This window comes from Homarus americanus, unplaced genomic scaffold, assembly GCF_018991925.1.
Source record: "Homarus americanus isolate GMGI-L3 unplaced genomic scaffold, GMGI_Hamer_2.0 scaffold52806, whole genome shotgun sequence".
Taxonomy (NCBI): Eukaryota; Metazoa; Arthropoda; class Malacostraca; order Decapoda; family Nephropidae; genus Homarus; species Homarus americanus.
Genome location: NW_024720773.1, coordinates 5,825,081 through 5,850,972, shown reverse-complemented (window position 1 = coordinate 5,850,972; position 25,892 = coordinate 5,825,081). Strand labels below are relative to the sequence as shown.

Here is a 25,892-nt window from a genome sequence, read left to right as displayed (position 1 = left end):
ACCGTATGTGTGACTTATAATAATAATAATATTAATAATAATAATAATAATAATAATAATAATAATAATAATAATAATAATAATAATAATACCGAAGAGTCAAATCCATATAAGATATATATAAATACATTAAATGGAACAGGTAATCGTATCATTTCCACAGGTAACATCGATGAAGGCCTTGCAATAACTTTGTATATTGTGTATTTGTGTATGAATTACTCTGCTTAAAATAAGGATTTAAATAGACGTAAATCGATAAATAAAGATAGGAATTATGGATTTAATACTGTATATGTAAACAGTGCCAGATTCACTCCAGCAAGATGGTGTGTGAGCGTGAAGATGACTGTTGTGTTTATATGGTGGGGAGTCACGCACACGGGCCCCTACACACATACACACACACAAGGATAAGTCCATGTAGATATACAAACTACAGTTACAGTATTAAAATGGTGGTGTCTTAACATATTAGCCATAAATTAATGAGGAAGTTAAACCATAATGATAACACCTGACGCACTGCGGCCTAATCTCGTCATGTCCATTTATTTTAATTTTATTTTCTAATTTGAAAAAAAAAACTACAGGCTAAATTACAGAGGTATAAAAATAACTGATTAAAGTCATACTATTATGGGTGAGTGTATTACCACGTTATCTTACTCAGGTAGAAAGTAATGAGGCATATTAATTATACATTACCCCGAGGGACAATGAATCACCCACTTCACTACGTCCCCTAACTAACTTGTGAAGTATGTCATTACCACACTATTAACGTTGAGAGCACCTTGTGTGGCAATGAACACTTTTTGTATTCTTACCCACACGAATCTGACCTATACATACAGTACTGCTTATGAATATGATGTATTTATTTGTGTATGAACCTCTGTCCTGCGTGGCAGTGAGAAGTGATACTGTCCTCAGTGTCAAGACCTGACTGAATTACTCAGAATAGGCAAACTGTATTCCAAGCTTTGTCAATAAATATGTTAAACTAAAATTTCTTGTATTCTTTAAGTTGTCTCAGTACGTTAACTTATTCTTCAGCGTACGATAAGAGAATCAGCGAGTAAACAACATTCATGGGAATAAGATGTACAGTACGTGCACGATAACTTCCGTCATCGTGCAGTTACAACATATTTTGACGTCTTTGGTGTCTGCCGTTGTTCGTGGCACTGGGCTATTTTATGAGATTTACATGTTATTTTTCACTTGATATACAGTCTTGAAATGTTATTTTGATGCCTTTTATTCTACTAATTTCCCATATTTTGACTCTGATTTCTGGACTTTCTTATTTATTTTCATTAAATCGGTGACATTAGCAATACTGTAGTTATGTTAGCATTGAGATTTTCTTATATAAATATCAGTCAGCTATTATGATCGTATCCCGGGTATCTAATATTGTTTATACGTTATTATTTAGACAACAGTAACAATATTAGATTCACAAGTTCATAGTCTCGATTTTACTTCATCATTGGAAATCCCTTTCGTGGAGTGAGTCACTTCTGACTTAAGTTCAGAAAAATCTTCACCAAGTCAGTGGGCGCGACTTTCGTGAGATGACTACGCTATACTATGACGCACCCACCAGTTTCCAAGTAGTATTATTGCTACACTGACCCCATGTCTCTAGATGAATTATTTCTAATCATTAACTAAGATAAGATATCCATTGAAAAATAATTATGATATACCTCTACCATATTAGACTTTTAACAGTTATGCCACAATTCGGTCACAGTGCCTTAAATGCCGATACATGGTTCTCCAAAGAGGAATTTTTTCCCGCTTTCGTAACATGTGTTTATGTCTATTTAATTTTGTGATCAATAGATGACAGTGATATTGTATACACTGTTATGAGCGTGGTTCACTTACCGTTGTAGTAGCAGAGTTCACACGGCACCTCCACACTTATGACCTCTTCGGCACAGACGTCAACGCACACTGAAACCCCCTCCGCCCGCCCCTTTTCCCAGTCACCAAGTAGCCTACGGTGCTGGTGGCTCTGTGGCTACATTCCTCAATATTATGTTTAATGGAACACAACTCTACAGGAATTAATAAACTCCAGTAATACACCGAAACTGACTAATATTCCTACTCTAGGATGAAACAACATCAGTCACCCTTTGAATATGTGTGTGTGTGTGTGTGTGTGTGTGTGTGTGTGTGTGTGTGTGTGTACGTTAAGTTGCACGGTTGCGTGTGTGAATGTGTGTTTCTGAGCCATGAACCATTCCTCTTGGGTAGAAGTATTAGATAGGAGGATGAAGGTCACGACTGAATAATGTGCGTACTTAATGGTGGCTACGCTATCGATCAAGGCTGAGTATGTTATAATTCTGGAGCTGACAAACAAACTATGATTTAGGGAGGAAAGTAAACATAGTGGGCGCCGGGCGACCACCACAACCCAGGAGGAGGAGGAGGAGGAGGGAAGAGTCCATGGTTGGCGTCAAGATATTTCCCGCGTCTGAGAGGGTGGCACCTGGAGCGATGTTGTATCCTCCCCTGACATTCCTAAATGTTGTCTCGGACCAGTGCGAAATAAACCGTGCATTATTACTCAGACAGTGAATAGGTCTTGAGCAGAGCACATAAGATAATTATCTTCTCTGGGGAAATATTGAATATATATAAAAATTTCACTCGTTCTCAGTTACTCGTAGTAACCCTTATTAGGGATATATTTAGTGGTTGTTAAGGGACCGACTACCTGGCGAGGCGTGTTAGAGGTGACGTGGCGCACGCAACAGGTGACTACCACCCCTCATACCTGAAACGTCATCCATAGTCTACATTAGGTAGTAGGCAGCTACCAAACAGGGAGGTACTACCGCCTGGGAAGATATTGGAAGCATAATGTGTTGTCTAATGGTAGACTCTGCTGTCATATGGCATCACAAAAGTTGTGACCAAGTCCCAGGTTGCTGATCTGACATTCTGTCTCCTTCACACACACAGTTGCAGGGTCTCAATTGTTTCTCTTACTTTGGCAACACAACATATATATTGTTTCTCACGTTTGAATTATGTTTTTTAATTTTTTCATTTATTTTGGTTACCCCTTAGGCCCCAAGTGGGTCGGTGACCTGTACCTGGGTGGGCTAATACCCATAAAAACACGAATGTATGCAGTACATTAAACAACTTGTGTTCAGTGTTTCTAATTATTGTTTTGTCTTTTTTCCAATGGCAAATTTTCTGGTGTGATTTGATTCTCTGGGAAATAATCTGATGGGATTTTGTCCATGATAAACTGCCTGGAAGAATTTTCTCCGGTGAAGTTTTTGTTGTGGCACGAGACAACACAGATGGGTGAAGCCGTCAAGGAGCTGAAACTGACCAACACTTGTGAAATTTACTTCAATGAATGAATGGAGATAATAAATTTAGGGGTGAAGTTTGTGTAGGCACGGACACGAAGAGAAAGGGTTAAGACGAGAGAGAAAGAGTGATAAAAAATAGATGGATACTAGGTAGGTGAGATGAATGTTACATAGAGAGAAACAGGAAGACATATGAAAAAGAAACGGATAAGTAGGAGGATAAAGGATACACAGAGAGGTGTAAAGAGAGTGGAGAGAGAGACAGAGAAAAGAAGAGACTTACGGATAGGTAAAAGGACGGAACGAGAGACACATAGGGAGAGGAACAGGGGAGGGGGAGGGAACGAGGCTATGGCGCCAACACAGTGGATCAATAAAGACAGTACAAGTATGAGCCTTCCAGTAGAGGGGGAGGTGCCACACACACACACACACTTGTTTACACCACTTTGGTTATGTTCCGTAATTGATTTATACCAACCTAGTAATTTGCACCCGATTACTTATTGCACCACCGTAGTCATTTACGTCACCTTAATCATTACACTACTTACTCGAGTTAAACCACCGTAGTGATTTTCTCCTTGCTCGTTATTGCACCGGAATGAGAAATATTATTTGAAAGATTATTTAGTACATATTAGTACTACATGTAATATACAAATCCTAAATTCAGAATTCCTATGACGTGCAATATAGGTTAAGTGTGGTTAGGTTTGGTTTGGTTTGGTTAGGTTAGGTTAGGTTAGGCTAGGTTAATGTTAGGTGTAGTTAGTTTAGGTTAATATAGTCATCCCTTCTGATGCCTATAACCCAGGTGCCTAGAAACTATTGGCATTGTACAAGTTCTTCCTTAATCTAACTACACACAGTTACCAACTACCTCGTGCATCCAGAAGACGAAAAAAAAATGGATACTGTATCTGTAAAAAAAAGAAAAAACACCTTGGTGAATATTCTTGGCTCTTATTTTCACACACTAAGTCAAGCCTCTTAAGTATTACATCTTTTTTTCTCTTTGTAAGGGAGGCTGCAGGGGCGAGCTGGTCTACGATCCATAGTTACAGAGCCATTAACTAGGTATAAGAGATTAGTTGGCTCTGATGGCTATCTTACTATTTATATTAAATACTCATAAGGTTAAACAAACACAATGAAGGCAGAACAGTTCATTAAGTGGAGTATCAAACACTGTTTCATCATTAATTAAACAACAAGTTGAACAACACTGTATGGATGTTGTAGGGACAGTACATATTGTCAGTGTTATATACAGTAGGTCGTCAAGTGCCAGGATCATATCTTTGAATTTTAAAAGATAAAGGGTAACATTTCTTGACTGACTCCACACCATTGATACTTTCACTAATGTGCTGCTTTAGATATTATATTTGGGCAAAATCGCCTTTTTTTTAACTGTTTGGAAAAGATTATTTTGTCCAAGAAAAAGAAAATCTTGTTGCTGAATTTCGTTTTTATCAGTAATGGTAATAATTAGCTACATGTTAAAATACATTTGACATAATATGGAATTCAGTTATCCTAATTTTCGAGCAAAGTTCCATACAAAGACAGACGTCCACATGTCTGTGTACAGTAATCAACATGGACAGAGAACAGAACAGAACTGAACAGAACAGAACAGAACAGAACAATATGTGGTGTACACAGGTAAAAAAAAATCCACCGGATGAGGATAAGTGAGTCATATTGACGGTCTCGTTTCTCAAGGACTATAGAGCAGGCAAGACAGTGCATCTTATTATGGCAGTCTCACGGCAACCTTGAGGCTATTTTGACTATGTTTATTTTGTAGTTTATGTGAGGCAGGTTAGTATGCTCACACATCATCAGTTAGAGACACCTTCAACGTATAAATGATTGAGGATCCCTACATAACCCTATGATTCCTGGAGGGTCAAATCATCGTCCTCAAGGGGTTAAATTAGCATCCTCAAAAGGTTAAATTATTGTCCTCAAAGGGTTAAACTACGGTCCTCAAAGGGTTAAACTATGGTCTTCAAAGGATTAAACTACGGTCCTTAAAGGGTTAATCTATGATCCTCAAAGGGTTAAACTACGGTCCTCAAAGGATTAAACTATGGTCCGCAAAGGGTTAAATTACGGTCCTCAAAGGGTTAAACTATGGTCTTCAGAGGGTTAAACTATGATCCTCAAAGGGTTAAACTGGTCCTCAAAGGGCTAAACTATGATCATCAATGGGTTAAACTACGGTCCTCAAAGGGTTAAACTGGTCCTCAAAGGGCTAAACTATGATCATCAATGGGTTAAACTACGGTCCTCAAAGGGTTGAACTATGGTCCTCAAAGGGTTAATCTACGGTCCTCAAGGGGTTAAACTACGGTCCCCAAAGGGTCAAAATGGTCCTCAAAGGGTTAAACTACGGTCCTCAAAGAGTTAAACTACGGTCCTCAAAGGGTTAAACTATGGTCCTCAAAGGATTAACTGTTTCTCAAACGGCCCTGAGTCTCAAAGATTCGCACGTAAATCCCTTCACTGACAACAGAACACTGAGGGTAAAGGAATCTTATATGATCAAGATACAGTGTTATGGTCACTTGGAGACTAAATTGAACCTTTATCTCTGTGTTATAACTGATGCAGCGTAGTTCGATACCTTCACACATTTTCCAGTGGATTTTGTGAGTGGTGTCTAAGTGTGTATATAACAACCTGGGTTTATAGTTTATTAAGTATATACAGAGTGTCATTACCTAGCCATAAAAAGACATAATTACGATGAAGACTCAGAGCATTGTTATAGCTTATGTGTTTTGGTTCACCTGAAAATTATCCTCTCCCCTCAACGTCAATAAATTTCACCTTATGATAAACCAACCTAGTGCTAACCTCACCTAACCTGAACTACCCCTCCCCCCCCCTCCAGGTAGCGTTAGGGTGTTTTAATCATCTAGTGAAATAAGCATGGTGAGGGTGGGGTGGCTAATCTTCAGGTGATTTGGTGGTTTATATGTTTTTAGGGAAGTTAGTGGTTAGGGTAAAGATGTACATATAAACATTACGTCTGTTTTGTTCACGCTGATATTTTGAGAAGGGAAATTTGATTGTTAAGGAAGCGGACGTCCTCAATCACAACCGCAAATTCTGAAAGTGATGTGTGTATGTGTGTGTGTGTGTGTATGTGTGTGTGTATGTGCGTATGTGTGTGTGTGTATGTGTATGTGTGTGTGTGTGTGTGTGTAATTCTTAGAGCGTGCCTTTGTTCACCCTGGGGGAAAAAACATCATTGATTCTTACCCGTGTTGACTCACCTCACACCTGGCTACTCTCTCACCTACCCCTCACACCTGACTCACACCTGACTCACTCGCACCGCTGACTCGTACCTGACCCCTCCACCCCACTGACTCACACCTGGCTCCCTCACACCACTGACTCACACCTGACTCCCCTACACCACTGACTCGCCAACACGACTACCTCACACCTGACTCCCCCACGACTGACTCACACCTGACTCCCCTACACAACTGACTCATACCTGACTCTATTTAATTCGTTACAAATTCACCTTAAAAAAACTCAATAAACTGCAAAAAATGATATAATAATTAGTGAATAAATTGTATGAATAAATGACCATGAATAACACTTTTATCATCAGCATGGAGAGAGCTTCCTTGTATGTCCACCTTGTTATTCATCCATCAAATTGTCCGTAATTGATAGTTCTTCCTTACGTAAAGTTGCAGCCATGACACTTAAGCAACGATTACAATTTCTCCCTCTTTAACCTTCATTTTTAAGGGTGTTTTTTTTAGTTGTGTTTAATTATTTAGTGGGATTCTTCTCGCTGGTTGTCTGCTTATCTTCAGGGTTTGTTTATTTTATTATTGTTTGTTAGTTCAGGGTTTGTTGGTCTGTCTGAGTTTGTGACATGTCTCAGAAACTAATTACCAGATTTGGAAAAAACTTTGCAATTTTTTATTTTTTATTATTTTTTTTTTACAATTTGTTGCGAGAGGGGGCTAGTTTATTGGGCACCCCTTGCATCCTGTGCAAGGTGAAGCACAAAGAGCGTTTACAGCGCCCAACAGGGAAGCACGCAGAGTTCATGCTTGCCTAATCGACTCGTGCATTTAAGGGTCTAAGTGCCTGAAGAGCCATAGGTTGTCGGCAAGTTACATATAGTGACAGGATGAGTGTGTGGCGGTGAGTTCCCGATACAATGCACCAGAGAGTTTTTCCAGGGACATAAACTTGATATTTGAAGTATCAGGTCAGAGGTCAGAGTTGTATGATGGTGAACCGTTTAACATGAACTCTGCACGTTTCCCTGTCGGGCGCTGTAAACGCTTTTTACGCTACGCCTTGCTCAGGATGCAAGGGGTGCCCAATAAACTAGCACCCTACGCGGGGCAATTTTTTAATTTTTTAATTTGACTTCACCATTTGCCGTCTGTGTGTCCTGCCGTGAATAATGTCATAGAACTTCAGTTAAAGTTGATGATGTTGGGGTTTACAAGAGAGTGGTAGGGGGTTAGGACTTCCTCTAACAGACGGCTTGATAACCTTTGTTTCTCCTGGGTGGCTGTTGCATTATTTACCACCCACGTGCTACACAACGCTGGCACCGACAAAGTAGCACAGGATGATACATACTTGATGACTGACGCACTGTGGCTGTTTATTTTTTACTTGTATAATGAGTTTTATTTACCGTGTTGTCAGGTGTTTGTGGTGATAATAACATCATGGTTTTGTGTTGATAAGTGACGTCAGGAGAGTCTGTTGTTATGTGATGTTTAGGTTTTGTGATGTAGATGATGTCTGTAGAATTTGCAGTGATATATAACTTCCTGGTATTTTCTACTCATTCTGATAAGGTTGCGTGAGTAAGGGGGGGTCATTACTCGCTGTACCTATCTGTCTTTGTGTACACCATAACACACACACACACACACACACACCGGAAACACCTACATTATTCATATTTGACCTGTATATACTCACTGTGACCCCTAGAGCTGCTATGTCTTATGGGTCAAAGGTTAATATTACAGTTTTAAAAGAAGGCAATAACCGATGTGAGTTAACACCTAGCTCGAGTGTATTCCAGTAGGTAAGTATGATGTTGTTTTCGGTGTTTACAATCAGGCATTTTGTTTGCATGCCTCTGTTTGACCCACGTACAATGTCTTGAGTTCTTGTCTACATTTACAATAATACCACTTTTTTTTTATCACGAAAGATCACGAATATTTATCTAAATCTGAATCATCCTTTGTTTATCAACCTAAGTCTCTTGTTTAGTATATACTTCAATGACACGACGGAGCTGTGTACACATACCCCCATACTGTGTTTACGTCACTGTGTGTAAACATATGGTAATTTTTAGATCATCGTATTCCTCCCCTCCCTTTGTTACATGTACAGTACCTTCAGTTGCACAATGTATATTTGTTGAATTAGTCTCTAAACCAGGGTCCAAAGTCTCAAAGTTTTTCTATAAGCTAAAACACAAAAATAACTTTCAAAATATCATTATAGTTACACTGATATTTTACCTTAGCTAAACACATTTAATTAACACCAATTTTTGCAATAAATTAACTTAAATTAAACTTTCCGAAGATACTGTATGTTATTCCTGTGCTTCACGGTAAGTCAACCAGTGCCTGTGTCTGCATTCTTGCGTCTTTAGTCACCAGTAACATTCATCGTACTTGTCTGAATCTTGGTTGGCATGTCTTACGGCCATTGTCCACAGACTTCGTAGAGATCATCATCATTGTCACTCAATAACATGCAAGTGGTATTTTACGGGTCAAAATTTGAGTCTGCTGGTTCTAATGCGGCTTTCTAATATGCATACTGAGTCGAGCAGTCAGTAGTGAGGATGGACTGCGGTAAAAAACAATTCTGTAAATATAACTACTCACCAGAAGAAAGCTTGACTGGCATTACAAAACTCTGACTCTAAATTCCCTTGACGTATCTGTCATCTCTGTACCACTGAAATTAATCTGTTGCTTATAAAGGGGGGAACGAATACACTTTACGCAGAGTAGTATAATGATAATAATATATAAATGTTAAGCTTATAAAACAGATAAAGAAACAACTAAATTTTTTTTGGAAATTATTCTAATTTCTGGGTTTATATTCCAAGACGTCAATATTGTATTTATGTCATAAAGATTTATTCCGAGTAAAATTTACCTCCGTCAATGATCATTACGTCAGTAAATTAAGATCATATTCTGCAAGACTTCATTTCTCACACTGGTCTCTAATAGACTACTAAGGTCCACAAGTATCAGCTTATTGATTTCAGGAAAATTATAATGTTGTCTTGGAGGCGCACAAAGTCAGACACTGGGTACACAAAAGCACCCGGGTGAATTATGTATTAGTTTTCGGGGAACTTCATGAAAATCACCTGATGAATACATTTTAATTCTTGACTGAGGAAATGGCACAGTTTGTTAGTGATTGTGGGCGGGTGTCTTCATACAGCGAAGGTACTCTCCTGTTCTCCGCCAGACACGACCAATGACTTATCTTATTACAGCCTTTGTTATATCTTTCTCAGTATTGTTGTCTTGGAGGAGTTTCTTAAGAGAACATGTTATTATCATGTAACGTGTATGTGTATTTTTCTTTTTCTCGAGTTCCACATTGCAAGTCCCACTGATTATTACTTTGAAGACATAACCAACAAAAAATTACACGGGAGACATAATATGAATCACTGAGAAACGATAATGAATCCTCACCTCGAGACCTTGGGGGAACACAGCGCGTCTCTCGGTATGAGGACCTTGGCATAAGTATACCTTCTGGCCGGACACTAAAATTGTCACCCCACAAGACTGAAACACCTGCACACACCTCCATCATTCTGCGGTGTGTAACATAAGACCTGTGTTCTGCAGTGAAGGAATATCAACAGAAACAGTCAAACCTGAGTCTGTGAGTTTGATGAGCGTAAATAAAAGTTTGTGGAGCCTTGTGTCCTCATGATGTGGTTCTTGCTTCCATGTTCAGGTACAGTCTCCTTCTCTAGTGCATTTACAGGAGCTCGTCATAGAAACACTCCACAAGTCATTATCTTTGAGGTTTTTGTTTTCATATTGTTTTAATTTGATTCCATAGTATGTTTAGTTTTACACGCTCCTTTCTATCGAATGTAAACAAACACAGCGCTGCCACACTGCACAAAACCTGACGAGCCCCTGCAAACGCACTAGTGAAGGGGACTGTACATAATTATTAATTGAGATAGACACTTCAATTACTCGCTCCAAATTTTTTTTTCTTCTACTTTTAGGTGAGGGAATTATTCCTTAAGACGGAAACACGTGTACTATTGTGTTATATTATTAACCTGTTATTTGATACACCCCAAACAGGAGGTTGTTATGGCTGTTATGCCAAAAAATTTCCGCACACTGTGAGGCGACAAAAGCCCTTCAGTTAAAGTGCAAAATATATTAGTTTAGGTGAGGTTAAGTATTGTAGTCTTATATAATAATAAATGTAATATTTTACATGATTTAAAAATTCTTATAATTATTTGTCCTCGAGGGTTTTTCTCCTTAGTTTTTTTTACCAGGGAGCTTTTGTCCTTGGGGGTTTTTGTTCGGGGAGCTTTTATCCCAAGGGGATTTTGTACTAGGGGGCTTTTTCCGGAAGGCTTTTTTCCTAGGGAGCTTTTGTCCGGGGGGCTTTTGTCCAATGCCCAGCAGGGGCGTGCAAACTTTTTTACATTGAGGGCCACAATAAAATCACGTGATGCATGATGGGGCGTACATTCATTATACAGTATTACTTTTAAAAAACAAAATTAATGGTAAATTTAAAGCCAAAAAGACATATTTTTTACTTTGTTTGTTGGCTGTGATATGAGTTGTTAATGGGGTGGGTGACTTTGTACTTGCTGCACTAAGTCCGCAGTGTCTGGCTGGGTGGATGACGTAGCAACACGGCGGACACCAGTAATAGAGGACCTTAATTTGTTCTTAGTTATATTAATTTTTGAAAAAATCGGTTCACGTAAGTATGTACTTCCTCCAAACACTGACAAAATTTTTTGTGTGTGAGCAGAAAGTTGTGGACATTCTGCCCCTTTGAGTGTGGGGGTCGCAGACAGGGTTCATGGTAATTTCATAAGGCTTCGAGGACCACATTGGCCCTAGAGCTTCAGTTTGCACAGCCCTGTCCGAGGGGGATTTTGTCCTACACTCGAATAGGGTACAGTGAACTATGGACGAGAAAAAAAAAAGTTCTTTATCTGTAAATTAAAAGTGTCTGAACGAACACGGTGATTTAACTTCAAGAAGTCTTATCAATTGGTGGGACATAGGTATCGTGCATGTGTCCGGTGATCCCCGGCCAGGAACAGATGTAAGAAGGGGGTTACCTAGTGTGACCCAAACATCGCGGGGACAACCGGGGCTAGAGGCCTGGGGCCCCCACAAAGCAGATCGAGTTCTGAGGACCCAAAAATGATATTGTCTCACACACACACACATACATTATATATATATATATATATATATATATATATATATATATATATATATATATATATATATATATATATATAATTTGATAATAAAATTTTAATGGCAAGGGCTCCTGGCCCCTCAAGTTGTGTCCTAGGGACCCCATAACTTATTATATGGTCCTGGTACTCCGGTTTCCTCTAGTCTAGTACTAAAACTGGTCAATGACGACCGCAACAAAGAACAGACCGACCGCCCCAACGACTAGTAAATTGAAGGGTGATGGTATTGGTAATTTGAGTATAAAGACAAATTGTGTGGCTTACCTTGTCTGGCCGAGTCGGATTTCATGTGGTTAGGAGGAAGAGTCATAGTCTTGAGTGGCTCTACCACCATCATTCTGTTCCTCCCCATCAGTGCTCCCTCCAAGTCTTGTACCGAGAGAGTAGCTAACTTCTGGGAGGGGGAGGAAGGCTTGCTGGTTGGAGAAGGTTGGCGGCGGGCAGAGGAGGGAACCTTTAGAGATGGAGTAGAAGGATGGCGGAAGGCAGAGAAGGAAACTAAGTCCTGGCGAGGGAAAGATGAGGGCGCCCTGTAAGCAGGTGGAGACATGGATACATCGGAGGGGGACGCCTTCGGTGTGGCCGTGGAAGGGCGCTGCTCTCTCTCCGGCGTCGTCTGTATCATAAATATATTCTCCTCCTCCTCTTCCCTTTTCACTGGTTTTCTGTATTTAATGGGAGTGACATTACTGGAGGCCGGGCGGACCATGTTGAAGAAGAGGTCCTCCACATACGTGTCGATCTCCGGAGACTCCTGCAGCCCGCCGCTCCTGTTGCCGCGCCTCCCACCTCCTCCTTCAATGCGTCCACCTATTCGAGCGATGTCTTTCATTACCAGGTCCTCTGGCAACGTTGTCCTTAATTAATTTCTGTCCTGTAACTTAATGTCTCTATTCCAAAATTCGGTTGACAGGAAGCATTTGGAGACAATATAGTACAGTTACGCCCTAATTCATTTTTATTTTACACTGTCTTTATCCTGAAATTAAAATTATTTAATATTTACAAGTAACAAAGTTCAACTAGCTGAATATTTTGATATGTAAAGTGGAAAATTATGAGTAAATAACTAAAAAAAAAAATCTGTTCGGTTATTGTCTAGTCATTTCCTCGAGTTTGAGCTTCGTTTGAAATTCGTTAAGTTTGCTTGGATTTTGTAACCTGACCAAAGATAAATAAACCAATCCTAACGAATTTCCAACTGGTGGACTGTACCCTAAAACTAGCCTGTGATCCCGGGTATGGGAATAAGTAGGTGCAGGTCAAGGCACCATGTAGCATTAGAGTGATAAGGGTACTGTAATCAGTCTACGATTACGCAACAGAAGAATTATTATTCCACAAGTCTAACTCTACAGTCACGTGTTCTACTGTAACCCTGTACCAGACTCCCCTTACTGGTTCGAGTGTCCCTCTTCAACCCCCAACTCTCCTAGCACTGTGTAATGAACTTATAGACACCACTACCGGCAGCTTATAACTCTACCTTCAACGATTTCCCCCCCCCCAGTGTTAGTTGACTTAAAAAATTTAATGATATATTTGGAATTATTTTGGGGATTACTTTGTTGCTGAACTCGATTTGTATTTTATGAACTCCCCGGAGGACGCAGTGAGGCCCAGTGAAATTCCATCTACGATTTCATGACTTACGTAATATTTAATTTACTAAGTAGTTTTAAAAGTCAACTGATTTGAGTCCATTAATGGGTAAATGATGAGGTTACTGGTTTTAATGACTGTTTTCATCATATCTGATAAATGCTCCGTCACTGTGACTGTCACCATATTATCATTCTGGCACTTATACACGCTGTGAGTGTAGTGCAGATAACACAGATAACTTAAACATGCTTAGTCAAGTGGTGAGTGTTGATGCACACACATTCCTGAGTAATGTCAGGATCACCGCCTCTACAAAATATCTTTCTTTAAAATGATAACCTAACGGAATAATAATTTGTTCTCGTATTTTTTGTGTTGTCTACCTCGAACGAAGTATATTAAGTGCAGGTTATTCTTAGAGTGCGCTCATTCGGGGAGTTAGCCTTGTTTGATAACATGGATTTTGATAAAGGTTTATTCAGTGAACTTGATAATGTGTTATGGGTGAAATCCTAAAATTTCAATTATTGTTTTACTATAATGAACTTAGCCCTGTTGATGGATGGTATGGCGCGTCAGGTATTGTTACCGTATGCAATAAATCTGTCCATGTTTATAGAATGTAGACTACATGGAATCATGATTAATTCCTTTATGAAATTTATTGTGTTATGTAACGATGGTTAGTCCTTTTACTATTCAAACGATTGGTCCTGGGTTTAATTCCAGTTTGAGACCTGGGTGATGGTGGTGCAGGGGCAAAGGCCTGTCAGTACAGCTGGTGAGGTGTTGATCTTTGCTTTATACCTTGATATTTCTTTACGGTGTTCACTATAGGTATGGCTGGTGATTTGGCGACAACTTCTACACCTTCAGCAAATTACCTTCTTTCTGGTTTAATAGTTTCTTATCCTCAACACGAGAGGGCCACACGCCTTCACTTACCGTACCTTATAATCTGTTTATATAATACGTAATGTACATTTTGAACTACAGATGGCTGATAGTGGTTGTTACTGCTAATATGAGACAAACAGTAACTCTTTAAGTTTTATTCATTACACAAAAGTTTTTTTCATTGTCATAAACTCATTTCCCACCACCAAGATGTTATATAAAAGATCTGAAATGAAATAGTATTAGATTGTTATTTCATATAGGAAGTATTTCCATTATGATTTACTGAATAAAATGTATTAAACTCGTTCCGTTTATATTGTTACACAAATAGGATGTTCGTATGAATGAGTAGGTACTCTGTAGCACGTGTCGGGTAGCACAGCACAGCACAGTAATATTATATGAACCTCGTCACGTTCAATGTTACAAGTTTTCAAGGCGACGAAGAACCTGCCACCTCAGCCAATTCTTGGTCACTAAGTTCTACTGCAGGTTGCATGCTCACCGCGAGACTCTTGAGGCCAGTGGCGTGTTGAGTCTGTGATGTACACTGAGGTGGCGATGTACGCACTCACTGTTGTGTTGTGCCCCGTGCGCCGTGCCTGACTACGACCCTCGACCCACCAAAGTCAATAATAAGTCGTCTACCTCACATCACCCAATCACCTGCCGCCACCTTGATGACGTCACTACCATGACGTTACTCAAATGTAGCATCCTCGAGACAACTTAAGGACACTCCAACTGTAGCTCTTATTTCAAGCTTCCGTAAGTATCATTTTCGCATGAGCTAATACCAGAACTAAGACATAATTCCTGTTTTAACGCCCTAAGCTGTTAGTGTTAATTTCAGAGGTTCTTATCACGCCGTTAAAGATTATGATGGTTGATTGGTGTAGGCAGACAGTGTCCAGGAGACAGTGCACACGAAACATATTTATAACAAAATTCCATCTGGACATCATCCTACTACTACAAAACTAAAGTGGACAAAACCCCACCAACTCAAGTGTGCTGAGCACCGTATCAGCATATGGTACGCGTGACGTAATGAACATGTGGAACAGGTGGCATCGGTGAAGAAAGGGTACTGAGGAAACCGAGTTATTCCGAAACCTGTTGACAGTGATTATGAATTCGAATAAGTTGATCCAATAAAAAGAACTACGATTATATTGCAATAAATATTAAAACATCGCCAACTGCAACAGCCGGCCATAATGGCGACCATTCAAAGAAGTTACCAACAAAATAATTAAGTGTCACATAATTTTATTGCAAAACAAAAATATCTTAGGCTGCCTTTATCGTTGACGTTATAATGTTATTACTGCACTTCAACAGGCAAGGTCTTTAAGCGTGTAACAAAGTTAGTAATTACACTGGTCCACCGACAACTAAAAATCTTGGGAGATATAACTCAGTACATTTTCATTGTGATAATAACTGTCATGATGTCATGGTTATATTTATCTTCCTACACACTATGTTATTTCAACTATACCCCCCCCCCCATGAATGTTATGAGGCCATGCTGCTGATGCATTGCGCCACCCATCAGACATTAGAGGGGATTCGTTCGTATAATAAATTCCTCCATTATTTTTCTGCGAACATTCCTGAAACTCGGCAGAGGTGAGCTGTAACTTATAAATTGTGAACGTGCGTGAGGTTACAGTCTGTGTTTACTATACTTAAGTTTTCGGAACAACAAAGAGATTGTAATTTTTTTTCTAACGTGGGCATTTATGTCATTCCGATATGTTGCTCCTGTCTTAGCTTATTTGGACTTTGCATTGATTGTTTATCTTATTTCATGAAGATAATAATAATAATAATAATAATAATTAACGAAATATTGCCTCCCCACAATACTGTTATCTTAAGGAGTTTCATAATATATCAATAAATGTTGGTAATATACTGTTAATACAAGATTTTTCTCGTCTTTTGGCAGCTGAGACCAGTACTACAGTGTCCACCTCACCCAGACTGACCGGTCATCGCTTGGCTCAGGCACTGTCCAGTCATATGAATTTTTTAAGTGAAATTTGTCCTTATTTGAACGAAGAGTAACAGTCTTAGTAATTAGAGTTGCGAGCACTTGGTAGCTCTGGTTCTCCTCAAGTTCTTTATCGCATTGACAACCTTCCAGTAACAGAGAAGACTGAACTCGCTTGTAAACAACGTCAACCTTCATAGAGAATATCTACTGTAACTTTAGTCTTTATGCCTCCACACGCCGCCTCTGTTCATTACTATTTTCTCAAATTTGATCTCATTGTCTTTACGCACTAAGCGAACACTAATTTGTGAAATTGAATGGTTGTGAATGTTATAAAGTCTAGGAGTAATCATAGCTCAATCTCATCATTCACTTAATTATCAACTGAGTATTGTTATCTCTCCAGAGCCTGTCGTTCGACATGTTTTTCCCCCGTGTTCAGTGATAAAAAAGACCAATAGTATAAAGAAATTCACACTATCAGGTGTTCTGCTGGGCAGTCTGTCTCACTACTTGCTATCAGTCCTTTCTTTTAAACATCCACATACTAAAATTCGACTTCATACTGTCTTATATCTTGGCATCTTACGAAGCATGGTCGTGTTTTCTCACAAAATCCGCAGTAACTGATGGGCCTGATATATATATATATATATATATATATATATATATATATATATATATATATATATATATATATATATATATATATATATATATATATATATATATATATGTGTGTGTGTGTGTGTGTGTAGACATCAGAGTGGACTACGTTGCAATATACAGTAAAGTATGTTATTCTGCCTTTGCATCTACCCTTAGATTTTTTATCATGAGAATCAAGACCATCCTGACAATAGCGTGTTGGACGAAAGAACTCGCTACGTGTGATCCATTGTTAGTTGTGGATTACAAAATTAAATTATATTCCAATTTCTGAAACATAATATATCTTACCACAGCACGTAATCTGTCGTGGCACGTCAACTTGCCCTTATTATATATATATATATATATATATATATATATATATATATATATATATATATATATATATATATATATATATATATATATATACATATATACAGTATATATAACGTGTGTAAAATAATTGCCTTAATATATACATTTCAAGTCATTATTAATGAATGATAATACGAGTTACATGACTGTTATACCCAAGTACACTTTATCTATATAAATCAACGTGTTGCACGTGACTGAGGGACAAACTCATCCTGTGATATGTGTATTAAATGGCTTACCAACCTTCCCTTGCTTAACAAAATAAACAATAGAACAGAACTTGGGTAAGTCTATTGTGCGTACATGTTTATAGTTGAGGGATCTACCTCGGTAGGCATATGCCATGGACCTTTCTATAATGACCTCACCTGTTGGAAGAGGGTATGTGTACACGTACGTACAGTCTCGTTCAAGATTCTTTGAACACTGGTGGAGACAGCTGGCAACTCGAGGCTATTTGGTTACTGTAGTAAGTAGGAAAAATTATGAATGGATGTAAAAGTGATCAGTGAGTGGTTACTTTCCTCCCCGTTGCTTAATTAATGGTTGGGCTTTTACATTCATTCATAATTTTTACAACGTACTATAGTAAACAAACGGCCTCGAGTTGCCAGCTGTCTCCAGCAGTGTTTGAAGAATCTTGAACGAGACTGTACGTCGGTATTAACATATTAATATTGATGTTAACCTCCATAAATCATTTTGTGACAGAAATGACAGGTTTAGGCCAAAATTACGACAGGCTCCATTATAGTTGTAGTTATGGAGCCAGTAATGTCCGCGAATGAATACAAAATGCAATACTGACACGATTCTCCCTCGAAAAGCAGCACAGGACGGCACCACTACAATAACCTAATAATACTAGCCTACTCTGGCCGCTGGCGTTCTGTCCGGCTATTTAAATCTTGGTGTGTGTGTGTGTGTGTGTGTGTGTGTGTGTGTGTGTGTGTGTGTGACTACATCCTGCAGGAGCAACTAGTGATTTTCTCTTCCAGAGTACCTGTGTCTGACTGTGACCCAGACTTGACCCCACCCTCCTCTCCACCTTAGTTAGCTCCCCGAGTTTGTAATAATAAAATAAATGTAATCTACATAATATAAAATAACGATAATTGAATGAAAATTAAGCATCGAACCATTGACAAAATGATATACAGTACCTTCGAAAGAGGTCGATCCTTAAAATTATGTACCAGTAAATCAACGAAACTGCACGTGTTCACCTCATCGATATATTTTGTTCAACAATCTCACGAAAATGATAAAACATTGCAAAATTAGTTATAATATTGATAATGTCAGTGTTGCGTTCAAGGAGACGCCAGGCTGTGATGACGACAGAGGGACCTCACACTTGACCATTGTCAGTTGAACTCCTCCTTCTCCCTGCTCGTCAATACATGGATCTGATAGTGACTTATTATCCTTCTTCCTCCCATTCACGCGATGTTTGTTTATCATCGTCTGTATATTATCGTCATCAGCACCGTGTTACTGTTTATTATCGTCATCAGCACCAGCGAGTTTCTTACTCTCTGGGTTGATTGTGCGCCTCGCTAGTACAGTACAGTATTGGAAGTCTGTTCCATATGCATGTTTCTTCATCACTGATCACCGTGTATCGCACATAAAGGACCGAGATGTTGAAGCGCAGCTATAGCAATATAACATAAACGGTCATCCATACTGCCAGCTAGAACTATGAGAGCCCCCAATAAAAAATTCTTTATATGCTTGAGGTTCAGACTACATAATAGTGTACAGTATATGAATAATATCTGAAAGCTAATAAATAATGTAACTGATCATCTCGGCAGGGGAGTTGAATTATGAACAGTAATTATTGACGATGTTACAATGTGAAGCAAGTTACTGTGTCACTAACACACTCGTTACGTGTCTTTACTCACACTGATGGGGTCACATGAGGGGGTGGTTAGTGCCCTCCATATCTGTATGATGAACTTCATAGTACTGTATGTAACTACGTATATCAGCAACAACACACGAGAATTTTAACAGCTGCAGTCTTCACGTGCGAGCTCTTTATTTGTTATGTCAACCCCTAGAGCGGTTATATTATGTGGGCCAGAAAGACAAGATCACATCATCGATCAAGTGTCCGTCTGGTGAGGGTTATTAGATAGCACCACGCTTTAATTCAGCCAAATTATGGATACCTTGATGCTACTTACCACACGTGGCAAATTAGTGAAGGGCTTGTGGCGAATCAAAAGAATACCAAGTATGGTTAGTTGATTGGATGTCTTGACCGCCAACTGCTATGGTTATTATGGCCGGAGACTTGTGAATCAGACCGTTTTCTCTTGTTTTTCTTCTTTTTGGGTATTTTCCACATTTCTTGATCTTGTTGTTCTGGTCCACCTTGTTCTGGTTTCTGTTCTTCTGGTTTTTGTTTCTTCGTTTCTCCTTTCTTCTTTTCTTGCTCCTTAACTACAAGGACAGCCTCCTTGTTGCTAAGTTGTTACTGGGTTTGCAGTTTTGCTACCCTCCACTTGGGACGCTCCTGGTCGGAGGAGGAATGAGGGCCGCCACAAGCTGCACAGTTCTTCTGTTTTGTACACATGGTGTGCTGAAGCCTGGTCGCCCAGCACGTGATGCAGACCTCTCGAGTCTGGCACTTCGCTGTGTGGCCATAGCACTGACAATTGTAACGCCTCGTTGGTCTTGATATGTATGGTTTTACTGGGAGTGTGTCCCATCTTTGGGAAGTATGCCGAGGAAACCAACCAGCGTGGGAGATGACCCCCTTACTGGCATGTCGTTGATGCACATAACAAACATCCTTCAGTTGTTCGGCCTGCCCCCAGTCACCGATGGTAACCATAAGGCCTCCATAAGGCCGGCAGACGAACTTTGTAACCCCTCTATACCTGAAGAAGTAAAAAAAAAACTTCAGGGCGAAGAGGTTCAGCTTCTCAGGAGGGGTTGAAGATGGAGGATAGAACCTCACAGTCTTCACCTGCTCCCACACGACTTTTATGAATGGTCTCGCTGAGGTCTTGTTTTTGGAATGTCATACTGTACCAAGTATATAGTGGAAAAATGTACATACCCACTTTCGAAGCGGCATGCCAGCTTTGAGTTTAGAGTACAGTATAGACAGGGTTTCAGAAAGTCGGCACAGTACATGGGAAAGATTGCAGTGTCAAACTGAAATGGAATTTTGCAATGATATTTGCTTTCTTTGTCTCTTTTATTAATCTTCTGTCAGGTAATTTTATTGGTGTTTCCCAAATAAAGTTCCAAACCTATTTTACTACAGTATATAGTTAACCTTATATTTAGTAAATACTGATTCATATTTTGTATGTTGGTTCACTGGCGGTCTTAACTTATTATTACTCATATTCTTGGCCATGTGGCAAATCAGGGCAGGAGATTGCAACAGCTATGGCAAGCAACAAAATCCTATTGGACAAGGCTCTGCTCTCTGTTCTGACGATTCCTTAGACCAGTGGTTCTCAACCTTGTTTGCCCCATGCACCCCTTTCACCATATGTCAGAATGTCATTCCCCCCTCCTTTCCAAGATTGTCTGCCTCAAAAAGTGCATTCCAAATAATATGCATATAATACTGAAAATCCTTTATTTTTTCCATATTAGTATCAGTTTCCCCCCCCCCCCTGAAAACCTGAGGGGGGGAAAATTCCCCCCCGGTTGAGAACCCCTGCCTTAGACAAATGATCATGTGTTGGATGAACTGGCCATGTGTTGGGCAACCTGACCAAGTTCAGCCCTGACGTTCTCCCGCCATCAGTTTAATACCCTGCTGGTACCTGCCCCTACACCCCCGACTATCTCTCCCCCTGGCCGGTGTTGATAGGTGCTTGTCATGGTGACAGAACACGGAGGCATTTGGTTCAGTGATACACCAAATTGATTAATGATCTTCTGTTAGGGAAGGACACCATAATAGGAGATTGTATGATGAGAAGAAATGTTTTATTCAACTTATAGAAATATATGTAAAAGAATAATAGTAAAAGTAACAGCTAGAGGTAATATTAACTAAAGGAGGGAAGGAGTAATATAAAGGAAGATATCGCACGTTAGAGACGATATTAGATTTACCAATGGGGAAATGGCACATAGTAATCAAGGCTCGTGTGGTGGTGGGATGAGCTTAGTAGATGCTGGGTCAAGACTACAGGCTCTGAGACAACCAGAGATAGTCCTGCCACCAGCATCTCAGGCTCCTCTCTCTCTCCCATAGTACAACAACACATTAGGGTATGGACCACATATCTGAATTGCATTCTATATAAGTCTATACTGTATTTTCTAATAAGGAGTTAAGTCCCAAACTTGATAATTAGTTAATTGTTTTTAGCTGAACTCTTTAATAAGATTTGCTCAAGTTATTGAATCCTCACCTCCCGATCTCTAGGCTGAAAATAGCGACATGTGACTTCCATACTTTACACCTACGGGTACTTCATTTCTTACGAGGCAGCTTCTGTTTAAGTCGACCTTACTTACAACATATGCTGGACAACCATCATCATCACATTTAAAACATTACTTATTTTTCTTCCTTTTCTTGCTTGAGAAGTATTTCCATGATTATTAAATTAATAAAATGTTATTCCATTAACATAACTTTGTAAACTCCATTACTGTCTAGTGATACACAGTAGAACTCCATTACAGTGTACAGTACCTCCAGCAGTAACCTTACCGTCCTATTACAAGATCAAGTATTAAAGTATATACTGTACTCTGGTAATTTTAATGCTGTGGAAAACCAAAGGCAAAAAAGCTCAAAAGTAAATTTATTTATATTTAAATACAACAGCACGAGATCAGCTAATGGTCTGTCATCAGCCTAATGACAAATATCACATTAATAAGGCGTTGATGCCAAGGTAAAACAACAACTAAGTATTGGAGTGTTAGACCTCCTCAACAAAAAGTTTTTAAGTAAACAAATGCCCCTGTCAAGTTGTTGGTTTTTGACACTTATGTGTCACCTACGACCACTCGATTGTCTAGAAGGAACAAAATTACAGCCAAGCTCTCACTGTCTAGACACTCAGTGCTAAAGTCAACTGGCTACAAGTCTTATGAGTATCCTATACTGTAGTGTGAAAGCCAAGGCTGACCAATTTATAATCAATCATGAATTGAAGAGTAAAATATTTTCACCTTAACTTTCACAAAGAAAAATTGTCCTCTCGGACCTTAAATTTGTCCACAGATACACTACAACAAAACTGAAACATGGACACTCCAAACACTATACAGTACATTTGATCACACCAGCTTTTGCAGGGGCACAAAAATTTATGTTTCCAAAGAATGTACAGTATATGCCTAACTATAACATAACAAAAGTAAACGGATAACTAGAATATAATGTAAAACTAAACAAGCAGAAATGTATTTTACACTTTTCTTCTATCGTACCGTAGTTGATAATAAAATCTGTTTTGAAAATATATACATAAGGACGGACATGATGAAAATTAATGTGCAACATAAACACAGTATTCAATTTTCCTTTAGTCTAACAGTAAAGTAAAATTAAATCAAATTAGCAAAGACTTGATGATGCTACAGTATTAACAATTACAAGTTCACAACCCCTTATCCGAAACCCTTGGGGCCAGATGTGATTCGGAATTTTTCTTTTTTCAGAACGGTAGTGCGGTACATATACCGTATATTATGGTAACACCCTAGCTGGGTCTGTGGCAGCATCCCGTAAGCAAACACATTAATATTTCTGCAATGAACCTTAAGAATATTCACACTCACCTTCAATGTTCAGTTCTTTATGGTATATTCTAGCTTGTTTCATGACCAACTAACCAGTCAGTGGTATACGTTCACTTCTTCGTTGTCGAATCCACTCAATCAGCACAAGGTCAAGATCTTCATTTTTTGTCCTATGCAATGTTTTCCTATTTTTCATTAGTTTATGGTCATCACTGTCAGTGTAAAACTTAAAAACTTGTCTTTCTGCTTCTTTAAGTCATATTCTTTAGTAAGACGCTGCACAGGTACACCACGATCAAGCTTCAGTAAAAACTCCACTTTCTGTGCTATCAATAATGAGAGATGCTTCCTTTTCTTCTCACTGTTACCCATAGGGGTATCTGAAGCTCTTTTTGACATTTTCAGTGAAATATATAACCTCAAAATCACAAAAAAATATCAGAGTAGCAGACGCACGTGTAACTGGTAGTAGTGCTGAGACACAACTGACGTCTCACACCTGCGTGGGTCAAGCTTCGGCCGCGTCGGGTCATGTTCAGTGTCACTCTGGGTATGTCGTGCACACGAGTGACGTTCCACGAAAAAACTTTCGGTTTTCAGAGCTTTTCGGATTTCGGAATTGTGGACCTGCAGTACAGTTTGTCTATCCAGTATAGATTAATGTGTTTAAATGGCACTGGATAATAGGCATGAATTTGTGATTTCATATACCATACTGTATGGTACTGTATTCAGTAATAACTGATAATCATTAAAGTCAATTACTTGGCTATATCATCATGAAATCAAAGCACAATGATACACAAAATTCATAATTTTTTATTTATTTAATGTTAAAAATGACAGCACGATATGTATATGTACTTGTTAATCCGTATATATTATGCCTTAAACCTTTAGTGCAACTCAGACCAGACTAACCATTTCTGTTACAAAATTTAAGTGAGGTAAACAGGTTGTGTCAATCTTTAATAATAAAATTTATTTCATGGCTGAGCAATCTAAGGATGACCATACATTTTGAGTGCTGAACAAAGTCTAGGATTAATTTTCCACTTTAAGCTCCTAAAGATGGTCATCATACTACAGTACTTTACATTGACTATGGAGTGATCTACAATTAAGTTTACTCTGAACTTGAAATTCTGAATCAAAAACATTTTTATTTTAGTTAAGGAAATATTCGGATTGCTAGATGGAATTATTAATGAAGGTTCATATGCAATTCCATCTGCACAGGTACAGTACTTAAAAATGAAATTGTTAAAACAAACACCCACAAAACTCAACTTACTGACTATGAATACTTTCTGGAAGACCCTAATTTTGGGACTAGAAATGTAAACACGAGCCCATCAGAACAAAAAGGCTACACCCATACGTAGTTACGTACACATTCTAGTAGAATTCAAATATCCCTTGTACTAACAATTTCAAAATATATATCCCTACTTGTACTTGAAGCTGTACGGTACTGTATATTCTCCTTGTAGACCTTAAAGCCTGGGGAAAAATGGTTACAAGGAAATTTTAAAGCAAAAATACAGCAAGAAATCCTGTGTGTTAAACTGACAAAAGGTTCGGTCAAATTTCACACGTATCATTTTTAAGAGCTACCATACTGTACAATGCTTTCCTCCTCAATAGGGGAAACCACATTCCAAATTTGGGTCGAGATTGGCATTTAGTTATACAGTACCTGCATAGTACTTACAGTATATTAATACAAATATTCATACACCTACATACAACTGACAAACTCTTATTTCACACACACACATATATATATACAGTATATACATATATATAACCCACTAAGATGCCATACAGAGACAGACATACCATACACACCTTTGAATTAGAATACCCTTCTATTTTATTTTGCACCCAGATGATTAATTATTCATTCAAGTTAATTATAAATTAATTACAATGCATAACACTGCCAAATTACCAATACAGCATGAAAGTCTTACTTCTGTACACTGGCCACACTTAACTATGATGCCAAATATATTACCTGTACAAACATTTAAAAAATTTTCTTTGGGAAAGAATCACGCTATACAGTATGCAATTAAAGGTACTGTACAATGTACATGTACATCAGCCAAATGATTTTCTTATATATATACATACAGTTTAAAGTATATCATCCTGAGAGATCTGGTTGTGCATTCTGGACAACTTGACACACTTGCATACACAGAAGAAAGTGAACCCTCATCATCATACAGATGTAGGTACTGTACATTTACAATTGAAACATTTATCACAATAGTATAGTACAATTTGTTAATGTACATTTACAATTGAAACATTTACCACAATAGTACAGTACAACTTGTTACTGCTTAAGGAGAATACAAGAAACTAACTAAACAGTATTTTTAAAGCTAACCAAAGGGTGCCTCTACTGGTATGGTGGGAGTTGAAAATTTTATTACAATATCAGTAATGGGTGAGAATGGTATATCATGGATTTACTTTTAACTGGAATAAGAATGAGGTATTAATAATCAACTTCAATAAAGACAACACAAAAATAAAACTAGAGAAAAAAAGGATGGCTGCTGAATTGAAGTTAAAGTGCAACAGAGTACCAGTGAAATAATGTTCAGTAGTACTATTTCTCAAAAGTGGAACACAATATTGGAGATATACCACTAGCGACTGGAAAGATGATGCAGTT

General features: G+C 38.6%; 1 protein-coding gene across 3 annotated transcripts in view; it reads right to left on the bottom strand.

Moving 5' to 3' along the window:
* Positions 1-15,028, bottom strand: part of LOC121860932 (transient receptor potential cation channel subfamily A member 1 homolog) — a 94,363-nt gene extending 79,335 nt beyond the window's left edge. For 2 of the 3 annotated variants that reach the window (XM_042358311.1, XM_042358312.1), the window contains exons 1-2: positions 14,924-15,028; positions 12,178-12,892 (exon numbers count right to left, since the gene is read on the bottom strand). In XM_042358311.1, the coding sequence (XP_042214245.1) occupies positions 12,178-12,745 (568 nt within the window). In that variant the 5' untranslated portion in view covers positions 12,746-12,892; positions 14,924-15,028. Of the gene's footprint in view, positions 1-1,902; positions 2,037-12,177; positions 12,893-14,923 lie in introns of those variants that run through there. The other variant, XM_042358316.1, reaches the window with a different exon arrangement.
* Between the last annotated feature and the right edge of the window lie 10,864 nt (positions 15,029-25,892).